The sequence below is a fragment of the Canis aureus genome, chromosome 28, assembly GCF_053574225.1.
Source record: "Canis aureus isolate CA01 chromosome 28, VMU_Caureus_v.1.0, whole genome shotgun sequence".
NCBI classification, from domain to species: domain Eukaryota; kingdom Metazoa; phylum Chordata; class Mammalia; order Carnivora; family Canidae; genus Canis; species Canis aureus.
Window position 1 is genome coordinate 41,587,505 of NC_135638.1, and position 26,590 is coordinate 41,614,094.

The 26,590-nt window shown below is 39.4% G+C and overlaps 1 protein-coding gene and 1 pseudogene across 4 annotated transcripts in view; one reads left to right on the forward strand and one right to left on the reverse strand.

Annotated features, from left to right (window-relative positions):
• LOC144300677 (ubiquitin-conjugating enzyme E2 variant 2) overlaps positions 1 to 24,248 on the reverse strand; it is a 57,468-nt gene extending 33,220 nt beyond the window's left edge. Inside the window, exon 1 of one of the 4 annotated variants that reach the window (XM_077876994.1) lies at positions 24,136 to 24,248. In XM_077876994.1, coding sequence (XP_077733120.1) covers positions 24,136 to 24,151 — 16 coding nt within the window. In that variant the 5' untranslated portion in view covers positions 24,152 to 24,248. Of the gene's footprint in view, positions 1 to 16,598; positions 17,338 to 23,788; positions 23,809 to 24,135 lie in introns of those variants that run through there. The other 3 variants (XM_077876995.1, XM_077876993.1, XM_077876992.1) reach the window with 3 other exon arrangements.
• On the forward strand, positions 10,285 to 10,739 carry LOC144300259 (cytochrome c oxidase subunit 7B, mitochondrial pseudogene; annotated as a pseudogene).
• Positions 24,249 to 26,590: the final 2,342 nt, after the last annotated feature.

The following is a 26,590-nucleotide window of genomic DNA, read 5'->3' on the forward strand; positions in this document are numbered from 1 at the left end:
AAAGCATTTGACAAAATACAGCATCCATTCCTGATCAAAACTCTTCAGAGTGTAGGGATAGAGGGAACATTCCTCGACATCTTAAAAGCCATCTACGAAAAGCCCACAGCAAATATCATTCTCAATGGGGAAGCACTGGGAGCCTTTCCCCTAAGATCAGGAACAAGACAGGGATGTCCACTCTCACCACTGCTGTTCAACATAGTACTGGAAGTCCTAGCCTCAGCAATCAGACAACAAAAAGACATTAAAGGCATTCAAATTGGCAAAGAAGAAGTCAAACTCTCCCTCTTCGCCGATGACATGATACTCTACATAGAAAACCCAAAAGTCTCCACCCCAAGATTGCTAGAACTCCTACAGCAATTCGGTAGCGTGGCAGGATACAAAATCAATGCCCAGAAGTCAGTGGCATTTCTATACACTAACAATGAGACTGAAGAAAGAGAAATTAAGGAGTCAATCCCATTTACAATTGCACCCAAAAGCATAAGATACCTAGGAATAAACCTCACCAAAGATGTAAAGGATCTATACCCTCAAAACTATAGAACACTTCTGAAAGAAATTGAGGAAGACACAAAGAGATGGAAAAATATTCCATGCTCATGGATTGGCAGAATTAATATTGTGAAAATGTCAATGTTACCCAGGGCAATATACACGTTTAATGCAATCCCTATCAAAATACCATGGACTTTCTTCAGAGAGTTAGAACAAATTATTTTAAGATTTGTGTGGAATCAGAAAAGACCCCGAATAGCCAGGGGAATTTTAAAAAAGAAAACCATATCTGGGGGCATCACAATGCCAGATTTCAGGTTGTACTACAAAGCTGTGGTCATCAAGACAGTTTGGTACTGGCACAAAAACAGACACATAGATCAATGGAACAGAATAGAGAATCCAGAAGTGGACCCTGAACTTTATGGGCAACTAATATTCGATAAAGGAGGAAAGACTATCCATTGGAAGAAAGACAGTCTCTTCAATAAATGGTGCTGGGAAAATTGGACATCCACATGCAGAAGAATGAAACTAGACCACTCTCTTTCACCATACACAAAGATAAACTCAAAATGGATGAAAGATCTAAATGTGAGACAAGATTCCATCAAAATCCTAGAGAAGAACACAGGCAACACCCTTTTTGAACTCGGTCCCAGTAACTTCTTGCAAGATACATCCACGAAGGCAAAAGAAACAAAAGCAAAAATGAACTATTGGGACTTCATCAAGATAAGAAGCTTTTGCACAGCAAAGGATACAGTCAACAAAACTCAAAGACAACCTACAGAATGGGAGAAGATATTTGCAAATGACATATCAGATAAAGGGCTAGTTTCCAAGATCTATAAAGAACTTATTAAACTCAACACCAAAGAAACAAACAATCCAATCATGAAATGGGCAAAAGACATGAACAGAAATCTCACAGAGGAAGACATAGACATGGCCAACATGCACATGAGAAAATGCTCTGCATCACTTGCCATCAGGGAAATACAAATCAAAACTACAATGAGATACCACCTCACACCAGTGAGAATGGGGAAAATTAACAAGGCAGGAAACAACAAATGTTGGAGAGGATGCGGAGAAAAGGGAACCCTCTTACACTGTTGGTGGGAATGTGAACTGGTGCAGCCACTCTGGAAAACTGTGTGGAGGTTCCTCAAACAGTTAAAAATAGACCTGCCCTACGACCCAGCAATTGCACTGTTGGGGATTTACCCCAAAGATACAAATGCAATGAAACGCCGGGACACCTGCACCCCGATGTTTCTAGCAGCAATGGCCACGATAGCCAAACTGTGGAAGGAGCCTCGGTGTCCAACGAAAGATGAATGGATAAAGAAGATGTGGTTTATGTATACAATGGAATATTACTCAGCTATTAGAAATGACAAATACCCACCATTTGCTTCAACGTGGATGGAACTGGAGGGTATTATGCTGAGTGAAGTAAGTCAGTCGGAGAAGGACAAACATTATATGTTCTCATTCATTTGGGGAATATAAATAATAGTGAGAGGGAAAATAAGGGAAGGGAGAAGGAATGTGTGGGAAATGTCAGAAAGGGAGACAGAACGTAAAGACTGCTAACTCTGGGAAACGAACTAGGGGTGGTGGAAGGGGAGGAGGGCGGGGGGTGGGAGTGAATGGGTGACGGGCACTGGGTGTTATTCTGTATGTTAGTAAATTGAACACCAATAAAAATAAATAAATAAATAAATAAATAAATAAATAAATAAATAAAAACCTTAAAAAAAAAAAAAAAAAAAGAACCATATGATCCTCCCAGAAGATACAGAAAAAGCATGTGGCAAAATACAGCATCCTTTCTTGATAAAAAACACTCCACAACGTAGGGATAGAGGGAACATACCTCAACATCATAAAGACTATACACGAAATAACAGCAGTAACTATCATCCACAATGGGGGAAAACTGAGAGCTTTCCCTTATCTAAGGTCAGGAACACAAAAGGGAATGTCCACTCTCACCACTGTTGTTCAAAAGAGTACTGAAAATCCTAGCCTCAGCAATCAGACAATAAAAAGAAATAAAAAACATCCAAATCAGCAAAAAAAGAAGTCAAACTCACTCTTCACAGATACTGTATGTATAAAATCCAAAAGACTCCACCCAAAAATTGCTAGACTGATAAAAGGAATTCAGCAAAGTCGCAGAATATAAAATCAATGCATAAAAGTCCGTTGCATTTCTATACACTAACAATTAAGCAGCAAAGAGAGAAATCAAGCAATAGATCCCATTTATAATTGCACCAAAAACAGTAAGATACCTAAGAATAAACCCAACCAAAAAGATAAAAGATTTGTACTCAGCAAACTACAGATCACTTATGACATAAATTGAGGAAGACACAAATGGAAAAACATTCATGCTCATGGATGGGAAGAATAAACATTGTTAAAACATCTATGCTACCCAAAACCTACACATTCAATGCAATCCCTATCAAAATACCATCAGCATTTTTCACAGAGCTGGAACACACAATCCTAAAATTTGTATGGAATCAGAAAAGACCCCGAATAGCCGGAGGAATGCTGAAAAAAGACAGGGTGCTTCAGTCAGTTAAGCTTCTGCCTTTGGTTCAGGTCATGATGCCAAGCTTCTGGGATCCAGCCCCAACCAGGCTCCTTGATCAGTGAGGAGCCTGCTTCTGCTTCCTCGTCTCCCTCTCCCTGCCATTCTCCCTGCTTGTGTACCCATGTGCACGCTCTCTCTCGGTCAAATAAATAAAATCGAAGAAAGGGAAGAATGGAGGGAGGGAGGGGAAGAAACCAACCAAAGATGGAGGCGTCACAATTCCAGGACTTCAAGCTGTATTATAAAGCTGTGATCATCAAGATAGTGTGGTATTAGCATAAAAACAGACACACAGATCAATGAAACAGTACAGAGAACTCAGAAATGGAACCTTAACTCTATGATCCACTACTTTTCCACAAAGCAGGAAAGAATATCCAATGGAAAAAAGACAGTCACCAACAAATGGTGTTGGGAAATTGGACAGCCATATGCAGAAGAATGAAACTGGACCACTTTCTTACACCATATCCAAAAATAAACTCAAAATGCATGAAAGACCTAAATGTGAGGCAAGCATCCACCCAATCCTAGAAAACAGGCAGAAACTTTTTTGACCTTGGCCACAGCAACTTCTTGCTAGACACACCTCCAAAAGCAATAAAGACAAAAGCAAAAATGAACTATAGAAATTTCATCAAGATAAAAAGCTTTTGGGACGCCTGGGTAGCTCAGTGGTTGAGCGTCTGCCTTCAGCTCAGGGCATGATCCTGGGGTCCAGGGATTGAGTCCAGCATCAGGCTCCCTGCAAAGACCCTGTTTCTCCCTCTGCCTATATCTCTACCTATCTCTGTGTGTCTCTGTCATGAATAAATCAGTAAAATCTTTAAAGAAAAAAAGATTTAAAAACTTCTGCACAACAAAGGAAACATTAACAAAACTAAAAGGCAACTTACAGAATGGGAGAAGATATTTGCAAATAGATCATCAGATAAAGGGTTAAGTATCCAAAATCTATAAAGAACTTATCAAACTTAACACCCCCCCAAAAAAAAAAAAAATCCAGTCAAGAAACAAGCAGAAAACATGTACAGACATTTCTCTAACGAAGATATACAAAGGGCCAACAGATACATGAAAAGCTGCTCAACATCACTCAGCATCAGGGAAATACAAATCAAAACCAAAATAAGATACCACCTCACACCAATCACAATGGCTAAAATGAACAACTCAGGAAACAACAGATGTTGGTGAGGATGTGGAAAAAGGGAAATCCTCTTACGCTCTTGGTGGGAATGCAAACTGGTGCAGCCACTTTGGAAAACAGTGTGAAGGGTCTTCAAAAAGTTAAAAATAGAGCTACTGTTAAGACCCAGCAATTTCACTACTAAGTATTTACCTAAAGAATACAAACAGTGATTCGAAGGATACAGTGATTTGAAGGGGCACATGCACTCAGTTTATAGCAGCAATATCCACAACAACTAAGAGATGGAAAGAACCCAGATGTCCATCAACAGATGAATGGATAAATATGTGGTATATGTATGTGTGTGTGTGTATGTATATATATATATATATATATATATACACACAATAGGACTCAGCCATCAAAAAGAATGAAATCTTACCATTTGTAAGGGCCTGGATGGAACTAGAGAGTGTTATGCTAAGCAAAATAAGTTAATCAGAAAAAGATAACTACCATATGATTTCACTCATATATGGAACTTAAGAAACAAAACAGAGAAACAGGAGAAGAAAAAAAATAAAAATAGGCAAAACAAAAGAGACTCTTAACTATAGGAAACTGAGGGTTGCTAGAGGGGAGTAAGGTGGTGGGTTCGGGTCACTGGGTGATGGGTATTAAAGAGATCACCTGAAGCAACTCTGTTTTGTTTCTTGTTGATGGACATCTGGGTTCTTTCCATCTCATTCACTGCTGATAATGAGAATAAACTAGTACAACTACTTTGATGAATGAACTGAAAAAACTTAAGAAAATATAAACCCGCTCAAAAGCCGCATATAAATAGATCTTTATATTGTTCCTAAGTACTTACATATGCAGCAAAAGTATAAATATGTTTGTGCAATATACTCCAAAATCAGGATAGCAATTACCTCTGGGCAAAGAGGAAGAGGCCTAGTACTTAGAAGGATACTGATAACATTTTACTTCTTCGAAAACAATCTGAAGCAAAAATAATTTATTAGATTTTGAGAGAGCTAGTGGTTGATATATGTGTATTCACAATTTTTTAAAAGATTTTTTTAAATTTATTCATTCATGAGAAATAGAGAGAGAGAGAGAGAGAGAGAGAGGCAGAGACAGAGGCGGAGGGAGAAGCAGGCTCCATGCAGGGAGCCCGATGTGGGACTCCATCCCGGGTCTCCAGGATCATACCCTGGGCCTGAAGGCGGTGCAAAACCGCTGAGCCACTAGGCTGCCCTGTATTCCCAATTTTTTTCTGCTGTTTAAAATCTGTCTTTTAAAAGGAGGAACATCACAAAAAAAGGGGTGGCAGAACATGAGAGAGAGAATGATGGGCAATGTTTGGGTACAGTAATTGAGGGTGAATGAGCAAAGAGCCAGATATGACCTGGAAGATGGGGCTCAACAAAGAAAGGACAAGGTGCACTTGCAAACTCAGACTTTACCTGCAGTAAGAGGTGGGGTAAGGGGTGGGCATTAAGCATGATAAGGAAGGAAGAGGAAAATACTATCAGTAGTGATAAAAGATAAAGAAAAGTTAAGTGCCTAAACTAAGAAAACTGATTCATTGTATTGTAATTCTGTAATTGTATTTACTTCCAATTAACCAAAATAAAAATCAACTACAAGCTAGGAACTCTGCAAGGCCATTGGGATCTACCACTGACAACCATGGTCCCAGGCCTCTTGCAGCTTATAGTTTAACAGGGGAGCAAGACACAGAAATCAGATTATGAGAAGTGCTAAAAACAAGAAGGAACAACACAAATTTTTCATTAACATTTTAGTATTTTCATTAATAGGAAACTAGCCAGATGACCCTGAGTAAACAGTGTTTTCTTTTACACTTTGCACACTTCAGTGTGAAATGTAGAACTAAACTACATCAGTGACGTACAACCTTTTGTCCATCCCAACAAATCTCAATGACTGACCAACAACACATAAAAGCCTACTACAGGAGGAAATCCACCAGACTGGGTAGAAAGAACAGGCAACAGGAAGAAGAAATCCTTTGCCTTTTCTCTGCCCTTATCTCCATTTTCTGGTTCAAAATCCTTATTGAGCCACATTATTCCCAAATTTATGATTCTTGATCTCCGTGAAAAAGCAAGGTATCACCAATCAATTTTAAAACAAAACAACTTACCTATATGATTCCTGAACTGCCTTTAAACCAAAGATCAAATGCAGTTTTGTTATGCTATAGTTTTACTTTCTAAAGATTCATGATTCTTTTATCTATTAACTTGCAAACAAAATAGTCAAGAGTCATTGTATTTGGTGGCACATTAAAGGAAGCCAGAAATTATCTGCTATTCCTCCCACTGAGAGGTAGTCTCATTTTCCTCCCATTTAACCTTCCTTCATTTCATCCAGAGGACTGTTTCAGAACATTGGACAAGACCCTATCCTATTAAAAAAAAAAAAAAAAAAAAAAAAGGCTAAAAGCATTAAAGTTAAAAATTTTCAACTTGATTTCAGTACTTATTTAAAGTATTTAAAAATCTCCTAATATCAATAACCAGTTCCCTGAACAAGCAGTAAATGGCCACAAATATCTATAACAATAAAGAATATATATTTCATACACATGAAATACAAATGATACAAGAAAATAAACCAAATTTAAAAATTCTTTAAAAAATTGGCAAACTAAAGAATGATGAAATTATGCATCCACCCAAAAATAAAATTTAAAACATGCTAAACACAATGCTGGTAAAACTGTGAGAAAAATATATGTAGTATACATAACTTTATACCACTGGAAATCAATTCTACCTTAAGAGGTAATTTGACAATAAATAAATAATTTTTTTTTTTTTTTTTTAAAAAGAGGTAATTTGACAAATGTAACAAGAATTTGTACTCAGGGGCAGCCCGGGTGGCTCAGCAGTTTAGCGCAGCCTTCAGCCCAGGGCCTGATCCTGGGGACCCCGGATGGAGTCCCACGTCAGGCTCCCTTAATGGAACCTGCTTCTCCCTCTGCCTGTGTCTCTGCCTCTCTCTCTGTGTCTCTCATGAATAAATAAATAAATAAAATCTTAAAAAAAAAAAAAAAGAATTTGTATTCATATGCTTTAACTTCAAATTTCAAGTTATGTTGTCTTCAAGAACAAAACACAGGAGTGTAGACTGCTTCCAAAGCCAGCTATGAATAATTCTCCTCTCTCAGGACATAGCCCTCCCCGCCATTAGGGCTGGAGACTATTTCCCCTCTGCTTGAATCTGGAAGGCCTTGCCACTTATTTTGACAGAATATGGTAAAGTGATGTTGGTGTAGTTGTGGAAATAGCATTCTCAGAAGCCTGGTGGCTTCTCTTCTGTTTAGCTCTCTTGGAAGCCAACCATCAATTAAGACACTACCAGGATGTTAAGAAGTCAAACAGGCCAGACAATGGCCAGTCCTAATTGAATCAAGAAACCTGAACAATAGGCCCAGCCAATCATCACATTTGAAGCCACTAAGTTATACAGTGATTTGCTATACAGTCATAGATGGTAAAGGTGAGAAGAGCAAGTGAAAAAGTACTCTGGAGAAAAATGGTTAGCAGTGCAAAAACTTAGAGGTCAACTGCCATACATTCAGGTAGTTATGTCATATATTTAAAACATTACATAAAATCACTTTAAAAGACATGAATTAGGAGCACCTGGGTAGCTCAGTAAGTTATGCACCTGACTCTTTGATTGTGGTTCAGGTCATGATCTCAAAGTCATGAGATCCAGCCCCACATTGGATTCTCTCTCTCCCACTTCCTCCCATCTCTCTAAAAAAATTAAATTAAATTAAATACATGAATTGTATTCCACAGCTAACATCATCCTTAATGAAGAAAAACTGAGAGCTTTTCCCCTAAGGTCAGGAGGTCAGGAATAAGACTCTCACCAGTTATTTAACAGTACTGGAAGTTCTAGCCATAGCAAACAGACTACAAAAGAAATAAAAGGCAATTAAACTGATAAAGAGGAAGCAAAACTTTCACTATTTGCATATGACATGATACTCTATATAGAAAACATGAAAGAACCCACCCAAAACACTTCTAGAACTGATAAACGAATTCAATAAAGTCGCAGGATACAAAATCGATGTGTAGAAACCTACTGCTTTTTTTTTTTTAAGATTTTATTTATTTATTCATGAGAGTCACAGAGAGAGAGAGAGAGAGAGGCAGCGACACAAGGCAGAGGGAGAAGTAGGCTCCATGCAGGGAGCCCGACGTGGGACTCGATCCCAGGTCTCCAGGATCACACCCTGGGCTGAAGACGGGCGTTAAATCCCTGAGCCACCCGGGCTGCCCGCATTTCTACACACCAAAAATGACGCAGAAATATCATTTACAATTGCACTAAAAACAATAAGATACCTAGGAATAAACCTAGCCAAAAAGGTGAAAGACCCATACTCTGAAAACTGTAAACTACTGATGAAAGAAATTCAAGATGGCACAAAAAAAATGGAAAAACATTCCACGCTGATGGATTAAAAAAACAAGTATTGTTAACCATCTATTCATGAGAGAGAAAGAGACACAGAGACACAGGCAGAGGGAGAAGCAGGCTCCACACACACAGAGAGCCTGACGTGGGACTTGATCCCGGGTCTCCAGGATCATGCCCTGGACTGAAGGCGGCGCTAAACCACTGAGCCAACCAGGGTGCCCAACAAGTATTGTTAAAATGACTATACTACCAAAAACAATCTCCACATTTAATGCAACCCCTATCAAAATACCAACAGCAATTTCCACAGAATTAGAACCACATCTAAAATTTACGTGGAACCATAAAACATCCTGAATAACCAAAGCATTTTTGAAAAAGAAAAAAAAAACAGAAGTATCACAATATAAGTTTTCAAGTTAAAGTGCAAAGCTGTAGTAACCAAAACAGTATGGTACTGGCACAGAAAGAGACACATAAATCAATGGAATGGAATAGAAAATCCAGAAATAAACCTACACCTATATAGTCAATAATCTTTGACAAAGTAGGAAAGAGCACCCAATGAGAAAAAGTCTCTTCAACAAATGGTGTTGGGAAAAGTGGACATCAATATGCAAAAGAAACTGGACCACTTTCTTATACCATACACAAAAGTAAATTCAAAATGAGTTAAAGACCTAAGTGTGTAACCTGCAACCATAAAAATCCTAAGAGAACACGGGCAGTAACTTCTTTCATATCAGCCATACCAACTTTTTTCTAGCTATGTCCAGGCAAAGGAAATAAAGCAAAAACAAACTATTGGGTCTACAATAAAATAAACTTTTCTGCATACGAAGGAAAATCAAAACTAAAAGGCAACCTATGGAATAGGAAAAGGTATTTTCAAATGACATCTGATAAATACTGAAATACATAAAGAACTTAACATCCAAAAAACAAACAATCCAACTTCAAAATGGGCAGAAGACATGAACAGACCTTTCTCCAAAGAAGACATACAGATGGCTAACATACAGATGGCTAACAAACATTCTCAACATTACTTAGCATCAGAAATACAATGAGAGGTCATCTCACACCTGTCAAAATGGCTAAAATCAACAACAACAAAAAAACAGGTGTTGCTAAGAATGCAGAGGGGAAAAAACCTTCCTGCACTGCCTTTGAGAATAAAAACTGGTGCAGCCACTGTGGAAACCAGTATGAAGGTTCCTCAAAAAGTTAAAAATAGAACTATCCTATGATCCAGCAATTCCAACACTGGTTATTTACCCAAAGAATACATAAACACTAATTCAAAGGGATACATGCAAAAAAAAGGGGGGGGAGGAATACATGCACCCCTATGTTTATACCATCATCATTCACAATAACTACAATATGAAAGCAGGTGAAGTGTCCAATGAGTGATGAAAGGATAAAGAAGACGGTGTGTGTGTGTGTGTGTGTGTGTGTGTGTAACAGCCATAAAACAAGGAAATCTTGCCATTTGCAACATGGATGGAGCTAGAGAATACAATGCTAATCAAAAAATAAGTCAGAGATTTTTGTTTTTCAGGGCTCTTTGCAAGGGTACTTGGCATGAAGTTGTAGCAAAGCAGTAACCGCAGTTGCACCGTTCTGCCTTCAGCTCCAGGATGTTTCCCATGGCCAGAATCGCTCTAAGTCATCTCGGAGTTCAAAGCATTCCACAAACAATGGCAAGGCAGAGTCACCAGAAATGGGCACCTGATTTCCATGATAAATATGGTAATGCTGTATTAGCTAGTGGAGCCACTTTCTGTATTGCTGTATGGGCATATACAGCAGCACAAATTGGAATAGAATGGAACCTGTCCCCTGTTGGCAGAGTCACCCCAAAGGAATGGAGGGATCAGTAATCCCAGCTGGTGTAATAATGAATTGTTTCAAAACCAACTCCTAATTGATGCCAAGTGAAAGCACTGTGCACCCACTAAAATATGGCATGATTTAAGAAATAAAGTACATTTAAAACCTTCAAAAAAAAAATAAGTCAGAGAAAGACAAATACCCTATGACTTCATTCATATATGGAACTTAAGAAACAAATGGGCAGGGCAGCCCGGGTGGCTCAGCGGTTTAGCGCATGCCTTAGCCCGGGATGAGATACTGGAGTTCTGGAATCGAGTCCCACATCAGGCTCCCTGAATGGAGCCTGCTTCTCCCTCTGCTTTGTCTCTGCCTCTCTCTCTCTCTGTGTGTGTCTCTCATGAATAAATAAATAAAATCTTTTAAAAAAAAAATGAGCAAAGGGGAAATAAAAAAGAGAGACAGAAATCGAAAACTTGAGTCTTACACAGAACTGATGGTTCCCAAAGTGGAATGGGTTGGGAGGATGTGGTTAAAAAGGTAATGAGGTCTAAGGAGTGCACTTGCAATGAGCACCAGGTGATACATGAAGTGCTGAATCACTATATTGTACACCTGACACTAACACAAGACTGTATGTTTACTAACTGGAATTAAAATAAAAACTTAATAAGATAATAAAGTACATGAATTACAGTAATTATAGAAATGAAAAAAACAGGCCTAATAACAACACATATACATTGATTGTACTTATCAGAAGTTTTCAAATGTTCATCAATATGAACCCAAAGATATGAACAAATGTTGCTTTAAACTCACTAGGCCTGGGGTGCCTGAGTGGCTCAGTGGTTGAGCGTCTGCCTTCGGCTCGGAGCATGATCCCAGGATCCAGCATCAGGTCCCACATCAGGCTCCTTGCAGGGAGCCTGCTTCTCCCTCTGCCTATGTCTCTGCCTCTCTTTCCATGTGTCTTTCATGAATAAATAAACAAACTCTTTAAAAAAAATAAAAAATAAAAATAAAAAAATAAACTCACTAGGCCTTTTTACCTTACTATGTTATTAAAAGCAGAATATTTTAGAAAAGTACATGAAGACATTCTGTGTCTTTACTGCCCTCTGTTTTAAACTATGTGCACTCAGTCTTCCATGCACCATCAGCGGAATTCCTAGTTGAGTAGGCCTATCATCCTATTAGCTCTGACCACTCATTCAGCAAAGGAACAAATATGACTGAATCATTAATCCTTATTCACAGTTCTTCACTCAGGAAAAAACCCATTCCATAATTTCCTATAATCCCACTAGCTTTTTCAAAACCAGAAATCATAATCCCACTATAAATACTATCATCAAGAATGTCAAAAATGTCAATACAGAATTGACATCAAGGCATATGATTTACATTACAAAAAACTTTAGAATGGAATTATATCCATCAGATAGTATGAACTGATAATACAAATACTGATTTAATGATAAAAACTACATTTACAAGAGTCACAAAAAATCAGAATATTCCTTTGCTGAAATGAAGATTTATCATGTACAGCAATTTTAACTTGTCTCTAAAATATCTCAAGAAATTGCATGAGATTAAAAATATTTTTCACTAGTACATATTTTTTATTTTTATTTTTTAAGATTTTATTTTTTCATAAGAGACACAGGGAGAGAGAGAGAGGCAGAGACAGGCAGAGGGAGAAGCAGGCTCCATGCAGGGAGCCAGACGTGGGACTCGATCCCAGATCTCCAGGATCACGCCCTGGGCTGAAGGCAGCACTAAACCACTGAGCCACCCGGGCTGCCCTTATTTTTATTTTTATTTTTTTAAAGATTTATTTATTCATGAGAGACACAGAGAGAGAGGCAGACACACAGGCACAGGAAGAAGCAGGCTCCATGCAGGGAGCCCAATGTGGGACTTGATCCCGGATGCTGGGATCAGGCCCTAAGCCGAAGCTGCTCAACTGCTGAGCCACCCAGGTGTCCCTAAAATATATTTTTTTAAAGATTTTATTTGAGAGAACATGCACATGCACATGCACACACACCAAAGGGGGCAGGCAAAGAGAGAGAGGGAGAATAAACTGCTGAGTGCAGAGTCTAATGCAGGGCTCAATCTCAGGATCCTAAAATTCATGACCTGAGCCAAATCAAGAGTCGGGCACTTACTTAACCAACTAAGCCATTCAGGCGCCCTTGGAATATATTAAGTTTATAACAATTGCTTAATATTCAATTAAGAAATGAGAACACAGGGATCCCTGGGTGGCTCAGCGGTTTAGCGCCTGCCTTTGGCCCAGGGCGTGATCCTGGAGTTCTGGGATCGAGTCCCACATCAGGCTCCCTGTATGGAGCCTGCTTCTCCCTCCTCCTGTGTCTCTGCCTCTCTCTCTATGTCTACCATAAATAAATAAATCTTTAAAAAAAAAAAAAAGAAAGAAAGAAATGAGAACACATGTTAACATGTTTGCAGAACTCTGTACTTTAAAATTTGGTATATATTCACCTCACTAAATGCTTTGTAATAGGTTTTAAGTATTTTCTTTCATCTAAGTCTAAGATACCATCAACTATATGATAGAATAAGAAATTAACAAAAAAATTAACACTACAAACTAAACTACACAACATACACTTTTTTTTTTTCTTTTTCTTTTTAATTTTATTTATTCGTGAGAGACACAGAGAAAGAGAAAGGTAGAGACACAGGCAGAGGGAGAAGCAGGCTCCATGCAAGCAGCCCAACGCGGGACTCGATCCCAGGTCTCCAGGATTACGACCTGGGCCAAAGGCAGGCGCTAAACTGCTAAGCCACCCAGGGATCCCCAACATACACTTTTTCAGACGTTAAAATACCTTAGAACTCATGAAACATGGGGCGCCTGGGTGGCTCAGTCAGTTAGGCATCTGCCCTCAACTCAGGTTACGATCTCAGGGTCCTGGGATCAAGCCCCATGTTGAGCTCAACTGGGAGACTGCTTTCCCTCTCTTTCCACACCCCTCCCCCCCAACCTTCTCATGCTGTCTCTCAAATAAAATCTTTAAAAAAAAGAAATGATAAAACATAGTAAATAAAAGTATCTGGAAAAAAACAACTCAAATCAAATATTGTACATCTGAAGCATCTGTGCTATACCTTCAAATACAGGTGGAAAAACCTATAGAATATAAGGTTTGCAAAGTATCACAATCCTGGGGTTTGGGAAATGTATTTTGCACAGAATATGAATTATGCTACTGGTATTCTAGGTTACAACCAACACCACTCTGCCTCTGGACACTCCCCAAAAATTGTGCATATATATGAATTCATTCATATAATTATGTGCTGCATATTAACTCAAGTATATAAGGATAAAATAATCAGCTTAATGTGTTTAATCAATGTATTTGAACAAAATCTTTTAGGACTGTTTTACTTCAGAAAAGTAAACTAAAAACAGAATTTATGAGCAAAACATTACAATTTACAAAGAGGGAATGCTAGATTTTACTTGAACCATTTATTTTCTCATTATTAAATCTCTTAAATAGAAACTGTACCATAAGAAAATGACAGCACTCAAAAAACACTTGAATTTATAGCAGATGCTTATTTTCATTCTTTCTCTCAACGCTTATCGACTAGTCCTGTAGCAGATGCTGCCCATTCTGAACACCAAGACAGAATCCTTTCCCCAAGGTCTCACACTCAGATGTCAGTGAAGACAACCATATAAGAGATACATTTAACATTCAAATACAATGCAGTAAGCTGTTAAGACTTTGCTCAGATACACTACAGATAACTCAATGAGATAGGCAAACCAAGGGAGAATACAGAAGTTATTTACTATTCTCCAGAAAAGCAGCTAACAATGTTTATTCTAGGACTAGGAAAAGACATTTCCCTTAGAATAAACTAAGAAGTGGAGGAAAGTTAGGTAAGCTACAATATACCCTGGTTCCTCTCTAGTATTAATTTCTAAGTAAAATTAAGAACGGCATATACTCTAGAAGTTACGAGATCTTCTGACAGAGACCATTTAAATGAGTGTAACTGCTCTCCTGTAAGTTGTTAGCTTGCAGTCAGAAAACCATATTAAGCAAAATAAGTAAATATCCCTCCAAATTGCTGTTTGTAAGGTAAACACTTAAGAAAAGTAAAAACTTTACAACTTAAGTATTTCCTCTCGGGAAATAACCACTTACGTCAATATAGGTTAGTAAACTACAACTGATAAATTAGGTTAACAGGTGATGCTAGCATAAATAACAAATAGTAAATCAACCTATGTATTGTTTATATTTTTCAGTAACATTCCAGTCACTAAACTGAAAAATACTCATCATAATCACAGTACTTACAAAGCACAGACTGCTTAGAGAATGCTTTTTATCTACCTATTTAACTTTTTTTAATAAGGTTAAACCTCATACCTGGCAAGAGGAAGCATGGACTCCTACATAATCATAACCAGATCAGTTAGAAGTTACATTATGTCATCGCTTCTCCTCCTTTTGGCTAAAATCAAGTGAAGACATTTTTAAAGAACCAACTAGACAATGAAATACTTACCAAAAGCCATACTTTGCATCTTAATAAACTAGAAATATAGATAAATTGGACTTAATGAAAACAAAACTTTTGGGCTTTGAAGAACACCATCAAAAAAGTGAAATGATAACCTACAAAATGGGAGAAATTTGTGTATAGAATATATAAAGCATTCTAAGTCAGTGATTAAAAAAATGGCCTAATTTAAAAATGAGCGAAGAATCTGAACAGACATTTCTTCAGACAACAAATGACCAAGAAGCACATAAAAAAATGCTCAACATCATTAGTCATGAGGGAAATGCAAATCAAAACCATAATGAAGGATCATATTACACCCACTAGAATGGCTAGAATTGAAAATTCAGGCAGTTTGTAATGTGGAGAAATCAGGACTCTCATAAACTACTGGTGAGAATATAAAATGTTCTCCATTTGGAAAACAGTATGGCAGTTTCTCAAACAATTAAAAATAGAATTTCTATTCTATTACCCAGCAATTGTACTCCTAGACATACACCCAGAAGAAATGAAAACATATATCCATACAGAAACTGGCACACAAGTGTTTATAGCAGCATTATTCATAATAGCCAAAACGTGGAAACAATCCAAATCAGCAATGAATAGATAAATCAAATGTAGTATACATAAAAAAATAGAATACTATTATTTAGCCATTAAAAGGAATAATTGATAAATGCTACATTGATGAACCTTCAAAACATTATACTAAGTAAAAGAAGTCAGACACAAAAGATCACATACCCTATAAAAGTCCAGAATGGGCAAATCTACAGAAACAGAACATAAATTTGTGGTTGAAGGGGCTAGAAGGGAATGATGAAGGGACAGTATGGTAAGGGTTAAAGTGTATAGGGTTTTGGGGGCAATAAACATGTTCTAAGGTGATGGTAGCGAATGGTTGCAAACATCTGCAAATACATCAGAAAACAACGAATTATATACACAGAGGTGAAGAGTATGGTACATGAATTCTGACTCAACAAAGGTTTAAAAAACAAGTAGAAAGGAGTAATTTTCTGAGACCAAACTCAGTATTTATTTACAGTTCCATCTCCCAGAAGCTTCAGCTTTCTCAGTGATCAACCAATCAAAGGTATAGTCAAGGACTTCATGGGCAAAACTGGCCTTTTTCCAGAGAACACTGAAATTTTTTTTAAGATTATTTATTTACTTATTTATTTGAGACAGAGTGAGCAGAGAGCATGAGTGGGGGGAGGGGCAGAGGGAGAAGGAGAAACAGACTTCCCCATGAGCAAGGAGCCTGACCCGGGGCTTGAATCCAGGACCGCAGGATCATGACCTGAGCCAGAGGCAGACGCTTAACTTGACTGAGCCACCCAGCACCTAGTACCCTGGATTTTAGACACTATTTCAAAACCCCTGGGGAGAATAAGGAGTCCAGATTACATAGCTGTTGAGCAGTCATAAGTCCCACAAATCTTGGAAGTAGGTTCTTCTCACCTGATGAGCATACACCATCCTGTCCAGAGGCACCCAAACTGGAGAAGTAGGTAAGAGCAAGAATGGGAGAAAGTGGAGTCAGTATTAAATGTTCTAAATCGGGGCAGCCCCAGTGGCACAGCGGTTTAGTGCCACCTGCAGCCCACGGTGTGATCCTGGAGACCCGGGATCGAGTCCCACGTCGGGCTCCCTGCATGGAGCCTGCTTCTTCCTCTGCCTGCGTCTCTGCCTCTCTCTCTCTCATGAATAAATAAAATCTTTAAAAATAAAATGTTCTACATCACCAATTTATGAGCAACATTTAAGGTAACTCATTAGGTTATGCTTCCTACTTCTGAAAGAGATGAATTCCTATCAATCTCTCATAGCATTCCCAATAACCTCTCCTCCAATCCCCAAAATAAGCTGAGAGGGAAAATGTCAGATTTTGTAAGAATCACCAAGGGAGGGGTAGCCTGGTTGGCTCAGCGGTTTAGTGCCGCCTTCAGCCCAGGGCCTGATCCTGGAGACCCGGGATCGAGTCCCACGTCAGGCTCCCTGCTGGAGCCTGCTTCTCTCTCTGACCCTCCCTCTGTTTCTCTCATGAATGAATGAATGAATGAATGAATGAATCACCAAGAGAAACAATGACTGTGTATTTGCCTGCAATACCGAATTTGTGCTCACAAAAAAGATTTGTGTAAATGTGCAACAAGATTTAGCTATGATTATCAATTGTCTTAAATTTTTTTATTATTCTTTCAACATAATCAAGACAAAAAACATGTAGTTTTAATTATTTATAATGCCATTACACTCTCTGAAGTGTTTTTGTCTTAATCTTTAACGGCATTCGGGATCCCTGGGTGGCGCAGCGGTCTGGCGCCTGCCTTTGGCCCAGGGCGCGATCCTGGAGACCCGGGATCAAATCCCACGTCGGGCTCCCGGTGCATGGAGCCTGCTTCTCCCTCTGCCTGTGTCTCTGCCTCTCTCTCTCTCTCTCTCTCTGTGACTATCATAAATAAATAAAATTAAAAAAAAAATCTTTAACGGCATTCATTTATGGAATCATTGTTAGGTTCCTACAAAATAAAAGCAAACAGAAAGTTTATAGAATACAGTGTAATACAGAAGTACTATAAAAAAAACTTGAAATCAAGAAACTAGCTCTGGACTCAACATCTAGCTAAATAATCTTATGAAAGTCATTTCATATCTAGATTTCCATCGCTCATCTATAAAAAAAAGAACTTGGCCCACAGCTCAGATGACCCATAAGGTGCTTTCCATCAGAACTACTATTTCAACATATGTAAAGGCATAAACAGGCCTTAAGGATTTTCCTCCTGTGGTCTGAAACATTGCTGAGTTCTAACTTAAACTGAATATAACACCTGCTTTTTTTTTTTTTTAAGATTTTATTTATTTATTCATGAAACACCTGCTCTTATACAAATCAGTGGAGACTTTGCAAATAAGTCACTCACAAACGCCACTCCTAAAGTCCCACCTTATAGTATTACCTCAGATTCATTTATAAAAGCATCAGCTCTTTTAAAAAGTCAGCTACATTTAAAACAAACTTTTGAACACTGAATTTTATTCTTTATTCTAGTCTAAAAGCCTCATGTATCCACTTCGAAATTTTGTGTCAAACAGCTCCCCAAATAATTGTCAAGTGGATGTTTCCACTAAGGATAATCTTCTGTTTGCAGGACTTTCAGTTAGCACAGTTGAAGCTCCAGTTAGCAGTCTACTAACTGTAACTGCTTTAAGTATAAATTTTGCTGGGGATCCCTGGGTGGCTCAGCGGTTTCGCGCCTGCCTTTGGCCCAGGGCGCGATCCTGGAGTCCGGGGATCGAGTCCCACGTCGGGCTCCCGGCATGGAGCCTGCTTCTCCCTCTGCCTGTGTCTCTGCCTCTCTCTCTGTGTGTCTATCATAAATAAATAAAAATAAATCTTTAAAAAAAATATATAAATTTTGCTGCTAGTTCCCCAGTCCATAAATCATTATGTAAATAACAGAAGAGCATCCTAACCAGTGGCCAATCACTTCACATCTTTTAAAATCTGTTGGTGATGGGTCACTACATCTGTTAGTCACATACAGACAGCAAAGCTTTTAGGAGTACTGCCTCCTTGTCTGCCAGTCATAAACCCATGTGACATTCTATAAAAATAGCCAAAAAAGGAAGTTAGCCGACAAAGATCAAAGTACAGCAAAGAAATGAAAACTGAAAGAAAGCGCAGCAAAGAAAGAAAAACAGGTAACACGAAAGTGAAATATGAATCAAATGTAAATACAGTTATAGAAGAAACACCCAACCATAAATGTTGGAGACTCTAGATGAGCAGCCACATGAACTTTGTGAATGTGAGCTTATGGGTGTAAATGACGAAAGTAATTTAAGAAAAAGATGACAGTGTTCCAGAGGAAGTGAAAAACTTCACAATAAAGAAAGTCTCAGATTATTTCCTAATACTGAAAGCAAAGAGGGTAAAATATTGGAAGTGATTCCAATTTAGGACTATGACAATTCACCAAAACACAGAAAAGATACTTGCTCCACGTCATAAGTTATAGGATGAGAAGAAAAAGTATTGCTCAAACTACTCCCAAGAAGTTTACAAATAAAACACTCTAATTCTTAATGTATCATGTTTAAATTACAGTACTAAACAAATCTCACTTTTACAATTTTTTTCTTTTCTTATACACTGGTAACCACAGAAAGAGTTTTTAATGTCTGAGCTATTATTTTCAAAGGTCACAGAGTAATAATTTTTCTTACTTAGTAATAAAATTGCTTTGGGGGCACCTGGGTGGCTCAAGTTAGCTAGGGACCTGACTTTGGCTCAGGTCATGATCTGGGGGTTCTGGAATCAAGCCCCATGGGCTCTGTGCTTAGCAGGAAGTCTGCTTCTCCCTCTCCCTTCCCCCTGCTCATGCTTTCTTTCTCAAAAAAGATAAATAGAATCTTTTAAAAAAATTTGCTTTGAACAGTTTGTTTGGTCATTTTACCACTCTACAGTACTGTGCAAAGGGGTGACTGCCTGGACAGGACAGTAAGGTTGTTTTATTTAATACTGTCAAGATCAAGGGTCTATCAAGAGTACCCAGGTTCCTAAGAGACACAGAAAAATCTATCAGGCCAGTTATTAAAGTCTCAAGGGGGGAAATGTACTGGACTACAGTAATTTAGCTCTCCTATTGTTTAGTTCCCATTCAGATCTCATCTGTTACTACTCCCAAATTCTACCCATATATCCTCATCTTGAAGATGGGGAAAACAAAATCAAGTTATCCAACCTTTTCATATAAGGAATGGGGAAAGCAAGGCTTAAGAGATTCAGTGGCATATGTCTACCAACCATGCCACAGTAATCTATGCAGGGCAGCAGAGGAATTAAAGACTGCTAATCTAGTTCTTGTTCCCATATACACAATGCTACCCACTTCTTAAAAAGGTAATTAGTAAGTTTTATTTTGGTTTCATTTTTCAACCATATGGCTAACACAGATCCACTATCAAAGAAAAAATACTCCCATTTTTTCCTGAGCCTCTCATTACTTAAAGATATTTTACAGTCATCTGCATTCAGAGCCCAGAACCGTACTCTAACACTAGTGTAACTTAAGTGATAAGAAATTTTAAAATGTTTATAACAATGTATCCCAAATGGGATTCTGAGATAGAAAACATACATTAGGTACTCTAATGTACAATCTTCTATATACTATCTTCACAACTTCTCTGTAAAACAAACTATTCTAAAATTTAAAACTTATTTATTTTAGAAAAGTATTACACATACTTTTTTATAAGTACTTATACTTTTTTATAAGTATAAGACACATGTCTTTTATAAGTGCTAGGATCCTTTTTAAAAAAATTTTATTTGAGAGAGAGAGAGAGAGAATGCGAGCGCATGAGCAGGGGGAGGGGCTGAGAGAGAAGCAGACTCCTTCCTGAGCAGGGAGCCCAATGTGGGGTTCAATCCCAGAATCCCAAGGTCATGACCTGAGCCGAAGGCAGATGATTAATAAACTGAGCTACTCAGGCACCCTTAGCGCTAGGATCTAATTAAATTTTTGAATCAAAGGTACTACATGTTCTATTCCTTAAAGTAGTGCTTCTTAAAAAAAATTAAATTAAAAAATAAAGTAGTGCTTCTTAAGCTATGTCCCATGAAATCCTCTTGACCCCCAGAGGTGACTCTGCCTCTTGGAAAAGGGGATCCTAGCTAGTGGGTCTCTACCCCAGCCCAATTTCCATTCATAAGAAGCATCTAATAGTCTGAAACAAAGATATTGCTAGAAAGAATAGTGTGAAAGTCACTCTCCAGCCTAAAAGGAAGATTCATGATCTGAGGACTATTCCAAACTCACAGTTCCTCATAACAGAACACTCAAATTCTAATCCTGAATCCATCACTATGTACAATCTTGTATTTTTTTAGGTCAGTTTTCTCACCCGGAAAATAAGAGGACCAAATGGTATGCCAAAGTATGTTTCAGCTTACAGTTCCCATTCTAATTTGAACTTTTCCTTTTTTTTTTTTTAAAGATTTTATTTTTTTATTCATGAGACACACAAGGAGAGGCAGAGACACAGGCAGAGAGAGGGAGAAGCAGGCTTCATGCAGGGAGCCAGATGTGGGACTTGATCCCAGGACTCCAGGATCACGCTCTGAGCCAAAGGCAGATGCTCAACCGCTGAGCCACCCAGGCGTCCCATAATTTGAACTTTTTCTACCCAATTTCTCTTCTAGTAAAAGGAAGGGTAAAAGCATATGACTTAGATAAGGCACATTAAAATATAATGCCTTAATAAAGATCAAAAAATAGCTGTCAGGGATCCCTGGGTGGCGCAGCGGTTTAGCACCACCTTCAGCACAGGGCATGATCCTGGAACCCTGGGATCGAATCCCACGTCGGGCTCCCTGTATGGAGCCTGCTTCTCCCTCTGCCTGTGTCTCTGCCTCTCTCTCTTTCTCTCGGTGTCTCTCATGAATAAATAAATAAAATATTTTTTAAAAAAAATAGCTGTCAAAAAAAATTATCTGTCAAGTGTCTGTACTTTCTGGCCTATCAAATAACTTTTACCCAAAATTATTTTGTCTATGTACATTTTTTAAATGACTCTTTTCAGTTTTTGGGGGGTTTTTTTTTTTTAGTAATCTCTACACCCAAAACGGTTGGCTCAAGCCCATGACCTTGAGATCAAGAGTCCCATGCTCCTCAGACTGAGCCAGCCAGGCACCCCAAAACACATAATTACATCCAGCTGTCTCATCTCATTTTAAATTTCCAGCTACATCATATTTATTCCACAAATATACAGGTACTATTTCCCTTCCATACCACCAAGAAGCAAAGAATATAAAAATACAGCCAACAGAAAGTGCAATTTAAAAAGTCTAGGGAGGGACACCTGAGTGGGCACCGGTTGAGCGTCTGCCTTTGGCTCAGGGCATAATCCCGGAGTCCCACATCAGACTCCCTGCATGGAGCCTGCTTCTCTCTCTGCCTATGTCTCTGCCTCTCTCTCTCTCTCTCTCTCTCTCTCTCATAAATAAAATCTTTTAAAAAATTAAAATAAAATGTCCAAAGCTGCTTCTGCACTCATACCCACCTCAGTTCAACAATACTGTCAATAATGTAAGGCACAAAAAATGAATAAATACTGAAATATACAAGGGCAAGTTTTGCAATAGTTTCAAAATGAAATGCAGTGGTTTAAGAAAACTCAAATCCCTAAATTACATCATTATTAATTAAGCTAATGTTTCAAAGTTCATAAATCTCAAGAGTGAAATGTAACAATTGTGATGCTGAAATATAAACCAGAAAATACAGGTATCCAATGTATAAGCAAATATGCCAATAATCAGTAACATCTTTATAATTTTTATTTGACTCTCTTAAAAATAACTAAAAGTGGTTAACAAAAAGTATCTGCCATTAATACCTATTATTTGGTCTTTTCAAAGTATTTCCACACTTTCTAATATGTATATTAAGGGAAAACAGTGCAATTAACAAAATGAAAAACATCAAATGCACTATTACTAAATTTTCAAGAACCCACAGATACTAAGCACAACTCTTACAAAGATACGGTCCGTTCACAAGCACACTGGACTTCAAATAGCAAGTAAAGTTGTAACAGTAAAATCTCACTTTTTATATAATCTTTGTTTTACTAGTTCTCTGACCTCAAGTATATTTCCCAGCGCTAAAACTGTTAAAGATTTCATCACTTATAATATCTGTAAATAATGAAGATGAGCCTTAAAACATAATTTTTCATTAAAATTTATGTTGAACGTAGTTTGAGGTATTATCTTAAAAGTTCCGATAACAGGGGCAGCCCCGGTGGCGCAGCGGTTTAGCGCCGCCTGCAGCCCGGGGTGTGATCCTGGAGACCCGGGATCGAGTCCCACGTCGGGCTCCCTGCACAGAGCCTGCTTCTCCCTCTGCCTGTGTCTCTGCCTCTCTCTCTCCCTGTGTCTCTCATGAATAAATTAATAAAATCTTTTAAAAAGAAATTAAAAGTTCCAATAACGTACACTGCAACCTTCCATTTCTCAGCACATATACATTTAGAAATTCGTTTTATTACGCAATGATGGCATTTAGTATTAAATCACTGTTCTATAACCTGGTTTCAATAATGATTAGGAAAAATGAAAGATCACACGTATGTTTATGTAATAAAACAACATTTTCATTTTAACATTTTTTAAAATGGTCAAGCTTGGAAAATCTCAGCATTAATAATTAACTTCAAAAAAAATAATCAACTTCAAAAATCTGTGCTAAAAAAAAAAAAAAACCTCTGTGCTCACAGGAAAACAAACACTGCAGCCAGTACGAGAGAAGAGTTGAAAAGCCTACGACCTAGGAAACCCACTGCTTCAATTAGCTTTTCCTTGCTCTAGGTTTTTATTTTACTTGAACTGCAGTTTTGCATTTATTTTTCTTAAGATTTTATTTAAAGTTTTTTAAATGAATAAAAAGACAGTACGTCTTCAGTCAGGTAAGAATGGTCATCGTCTCTCCGTTATTACAAAAAGCGACAGTCCCCGTCCTTAGTCCTCCCCTCCGCCACCCATATAGAGGCCTGTCCCTGAGAACGCCAGCCCCTGCCCGCCCAGGATCCCCCGACCCCGAAACCCTTGGGCACGCGAGGCCGATACCGCCCACCTCGGGCCTCCTCTCGGCCCTCCCACAACACCTCCGGCTCGGCCACTGGATCCGCACCCGCCAGACCCCGCGAGCGCGCCCGCACCGGAGCCACCCCGCCCCCAGCCGCGAGCGCGCGGCCGACGCGCAGGCACGACCCACCGCCCCCGACGACCGCCCCGGGCCCTGGCCGGCGCCCGGCCCGCCCGGACTCTCCCCGCGCCCGGGCTGCGCTCCACAGGAAGCGCGGCGTCCGACAAGGCACACTCTAGATTCCCCCCCATAGTCAGCGCCCGGCCGCCAGCAGCCGGAGGAGGGGCAAAGCCGGGGTGGAGCGGGGCAGCAGGCAGCCCAACCCGGGAACCGACCTGTGGAGACCGCCATCTTCTCCTGCAGCCCGACGCCGCCGCATGCACGCACAGCGACGTCAGCGCCACTTCCGGCAGCGCGCCGCCCCACCCCTCAGCGCGCGGCTGCCCGGCGCGCGTCGCCACGGCCCCGCCCCGCCCCGCCCCGCCCCGCCCCGCCCCGCCCCCGCCGGCACCCGGGCCCCCAGCCCCAACCCGGGCTCCCCTCCCCAGGGCTCTACAATTGGTTCCAAGGAAAAGGCAAAGGAAAAGTTCATCGGGACACCAAGCTGAGTGAGTCACCGTAGTGTACTGCGAAAATACAAAGTGAGTATTTTCGTAAAGGCATGTGCGGCGGAGGGGAGGGGGAAAATTTTTTTTTTTAATTAAAAAAAAAAGGCTCGTGCAGTGGGCTGCAATCCCCAATATGGCAACCGGGTGTGTTAGGAAGGAGCCTGCGCCTCGAGAAGTGCTGTAAGGGAGCTCGGGTTTGCAAAGCCTGAATTTGTTCAACGATACATCTCATTAAGAATGTTTTATATTGATTATTGAGATATTTTGATATATTGAATTAAGAGAAGTATATTATTAAAAGTTATAACAAAATAGGGCATTGACAATTCTGTGTTGAAAAATGATTCAAAGGCGTTAGAAAATTTAAAGAACCCCTTAGAATTAAATGAATTTATTGCGTTCATATTTCACTTGTGAGATAGGCATGATAGTGAAACACTAAAGTCTATATCTAAGTCTGCAGAGGTCTGAAAACACTCTAAACTTCGTAAATAATTAGGAAGCATGTTGTTCAAACAGCAAATGTTTTTACATCCTTAGTGTCACTGCGTAACTGTAATGGTTCTCGATACGGTCCTCACAAATGTAATTGGTAATATTTGATACTTTCATCCCGTTTGATAAGAAATACAACCAAACCCGAAAGAAGTTAGATTACTTTCCTAAGAGCGTGAATCTACGAGCAGTTACGGCCGAGCTGGGAGCCGGACGACATTCTGATTCCCAAGCCCAGGCCCTTCTCGTTCCTGGCTGCCCTTGTGCTGCCGCTCCTGAGAGTCGATGCTGACTCTGCTGCAGTAGCACGCGGCAGCCTCAGGTGCTTGCTTTAGCGGTTCTTAGTTCTTTCCATCCCACACACTTATTTTGTTTTAAGATTTATTTATTCATGAGAGAGAGAGAGAGAGGCAGAGACACAGGCAGGAGGAGGGAGAAGCAGGCTCCATGCACCGGGAGCCTGACGCGGGACTCGATCCCGGGTCTCCAGGATCGCGCCCTGGGCCGAAGGCAGGCGCTGAACCGCTGCGCCACCCAGGGATCCCCAATCCCACACACTTATTTACCCCATCTCTTATATGTGTCTGAAGCTTTGGAAAAAGAAAGACTCTATTCTTGGGAGGCCCGTGCCTCAGCGGTTGAGTGGCTGCCTTTGCCTCAGGGCTTGATCCCTGGTGGGGGCGGGATCGAGTCCCACATCGGGCTCCCTGCATGGAGCCTGCTTCTCCCTCTGCCTGTGTCTCTGCCTCTCTCTCTGTGTCTCTCATGAATAAATAAATAAATCTTAAAAAAAAAAAATAATCTAAGAGAGGCAGGAAAGGCCAAGGTGAGCATGGATATAGGTCCTCCCATCACCTTCCACCACAGCTTACTTGGCTCATCAGTGTGCAATGAAGAAATGTTGGATTTTGAACCAGAAAGATGTAAGTCCAGCTACTTGGTCAACTTGTGACCTTAAAAAGGGCATTTAATCTCTTTAATCTACAATTTCCCAGCAGTGAAATAGGGGTAATCTTAGGATTTATACATTAAATATAGTGTCTGGCACATCAAATGTGTACAGTAAATGGTTGCCATTATTATGATAATTATAACATAAGAGAAAGTATTCTTTTTACTAGTAGGCAAATAATTTTTATAGGCATTTTGTATTCCTCAGGCTCTGCCTGGGAAGAAACTCAAAACCAAATCTCTAGTACCTCTCTAGTACATGTTTATGGTAATGTATGTTATGACATCAACCTTCAAATCACTTTGTTTTTTTATTTCTCCCTCATCATACTTTACACTTATTTGGCTCATTATGGTGGTATTTAATATATCTCTGTAAGTTACCACAAAGTAACTTTTCATTTTTTTAGAAAGGACTGTATTAATAAATGATAAATCAGCTATTATAAGTTTTCATTTCTATATAACCACTGGATAACTGGTATATGTCATTTCCTAATCCCTTCTTAAGAAAAAATGCCCTAGGGATCCCTGGGTGGCGCAGCGGTTTGGCGTCTGCCTTTGGCCCAGGGCGCGATCCTGGAGACCCAGGATCGAATCCCACGTCAGGCTCCCGGTGCATGGAGCCTGCTTCTCCCTCTGCCTGTGTCTCTGCCTCTCTCTCTCTCTCTCTCTGTGACTATCATAAATAAATAAAATTAAAAAAAAAATTAAAAAAAAAAAGAAAAAATGCCCT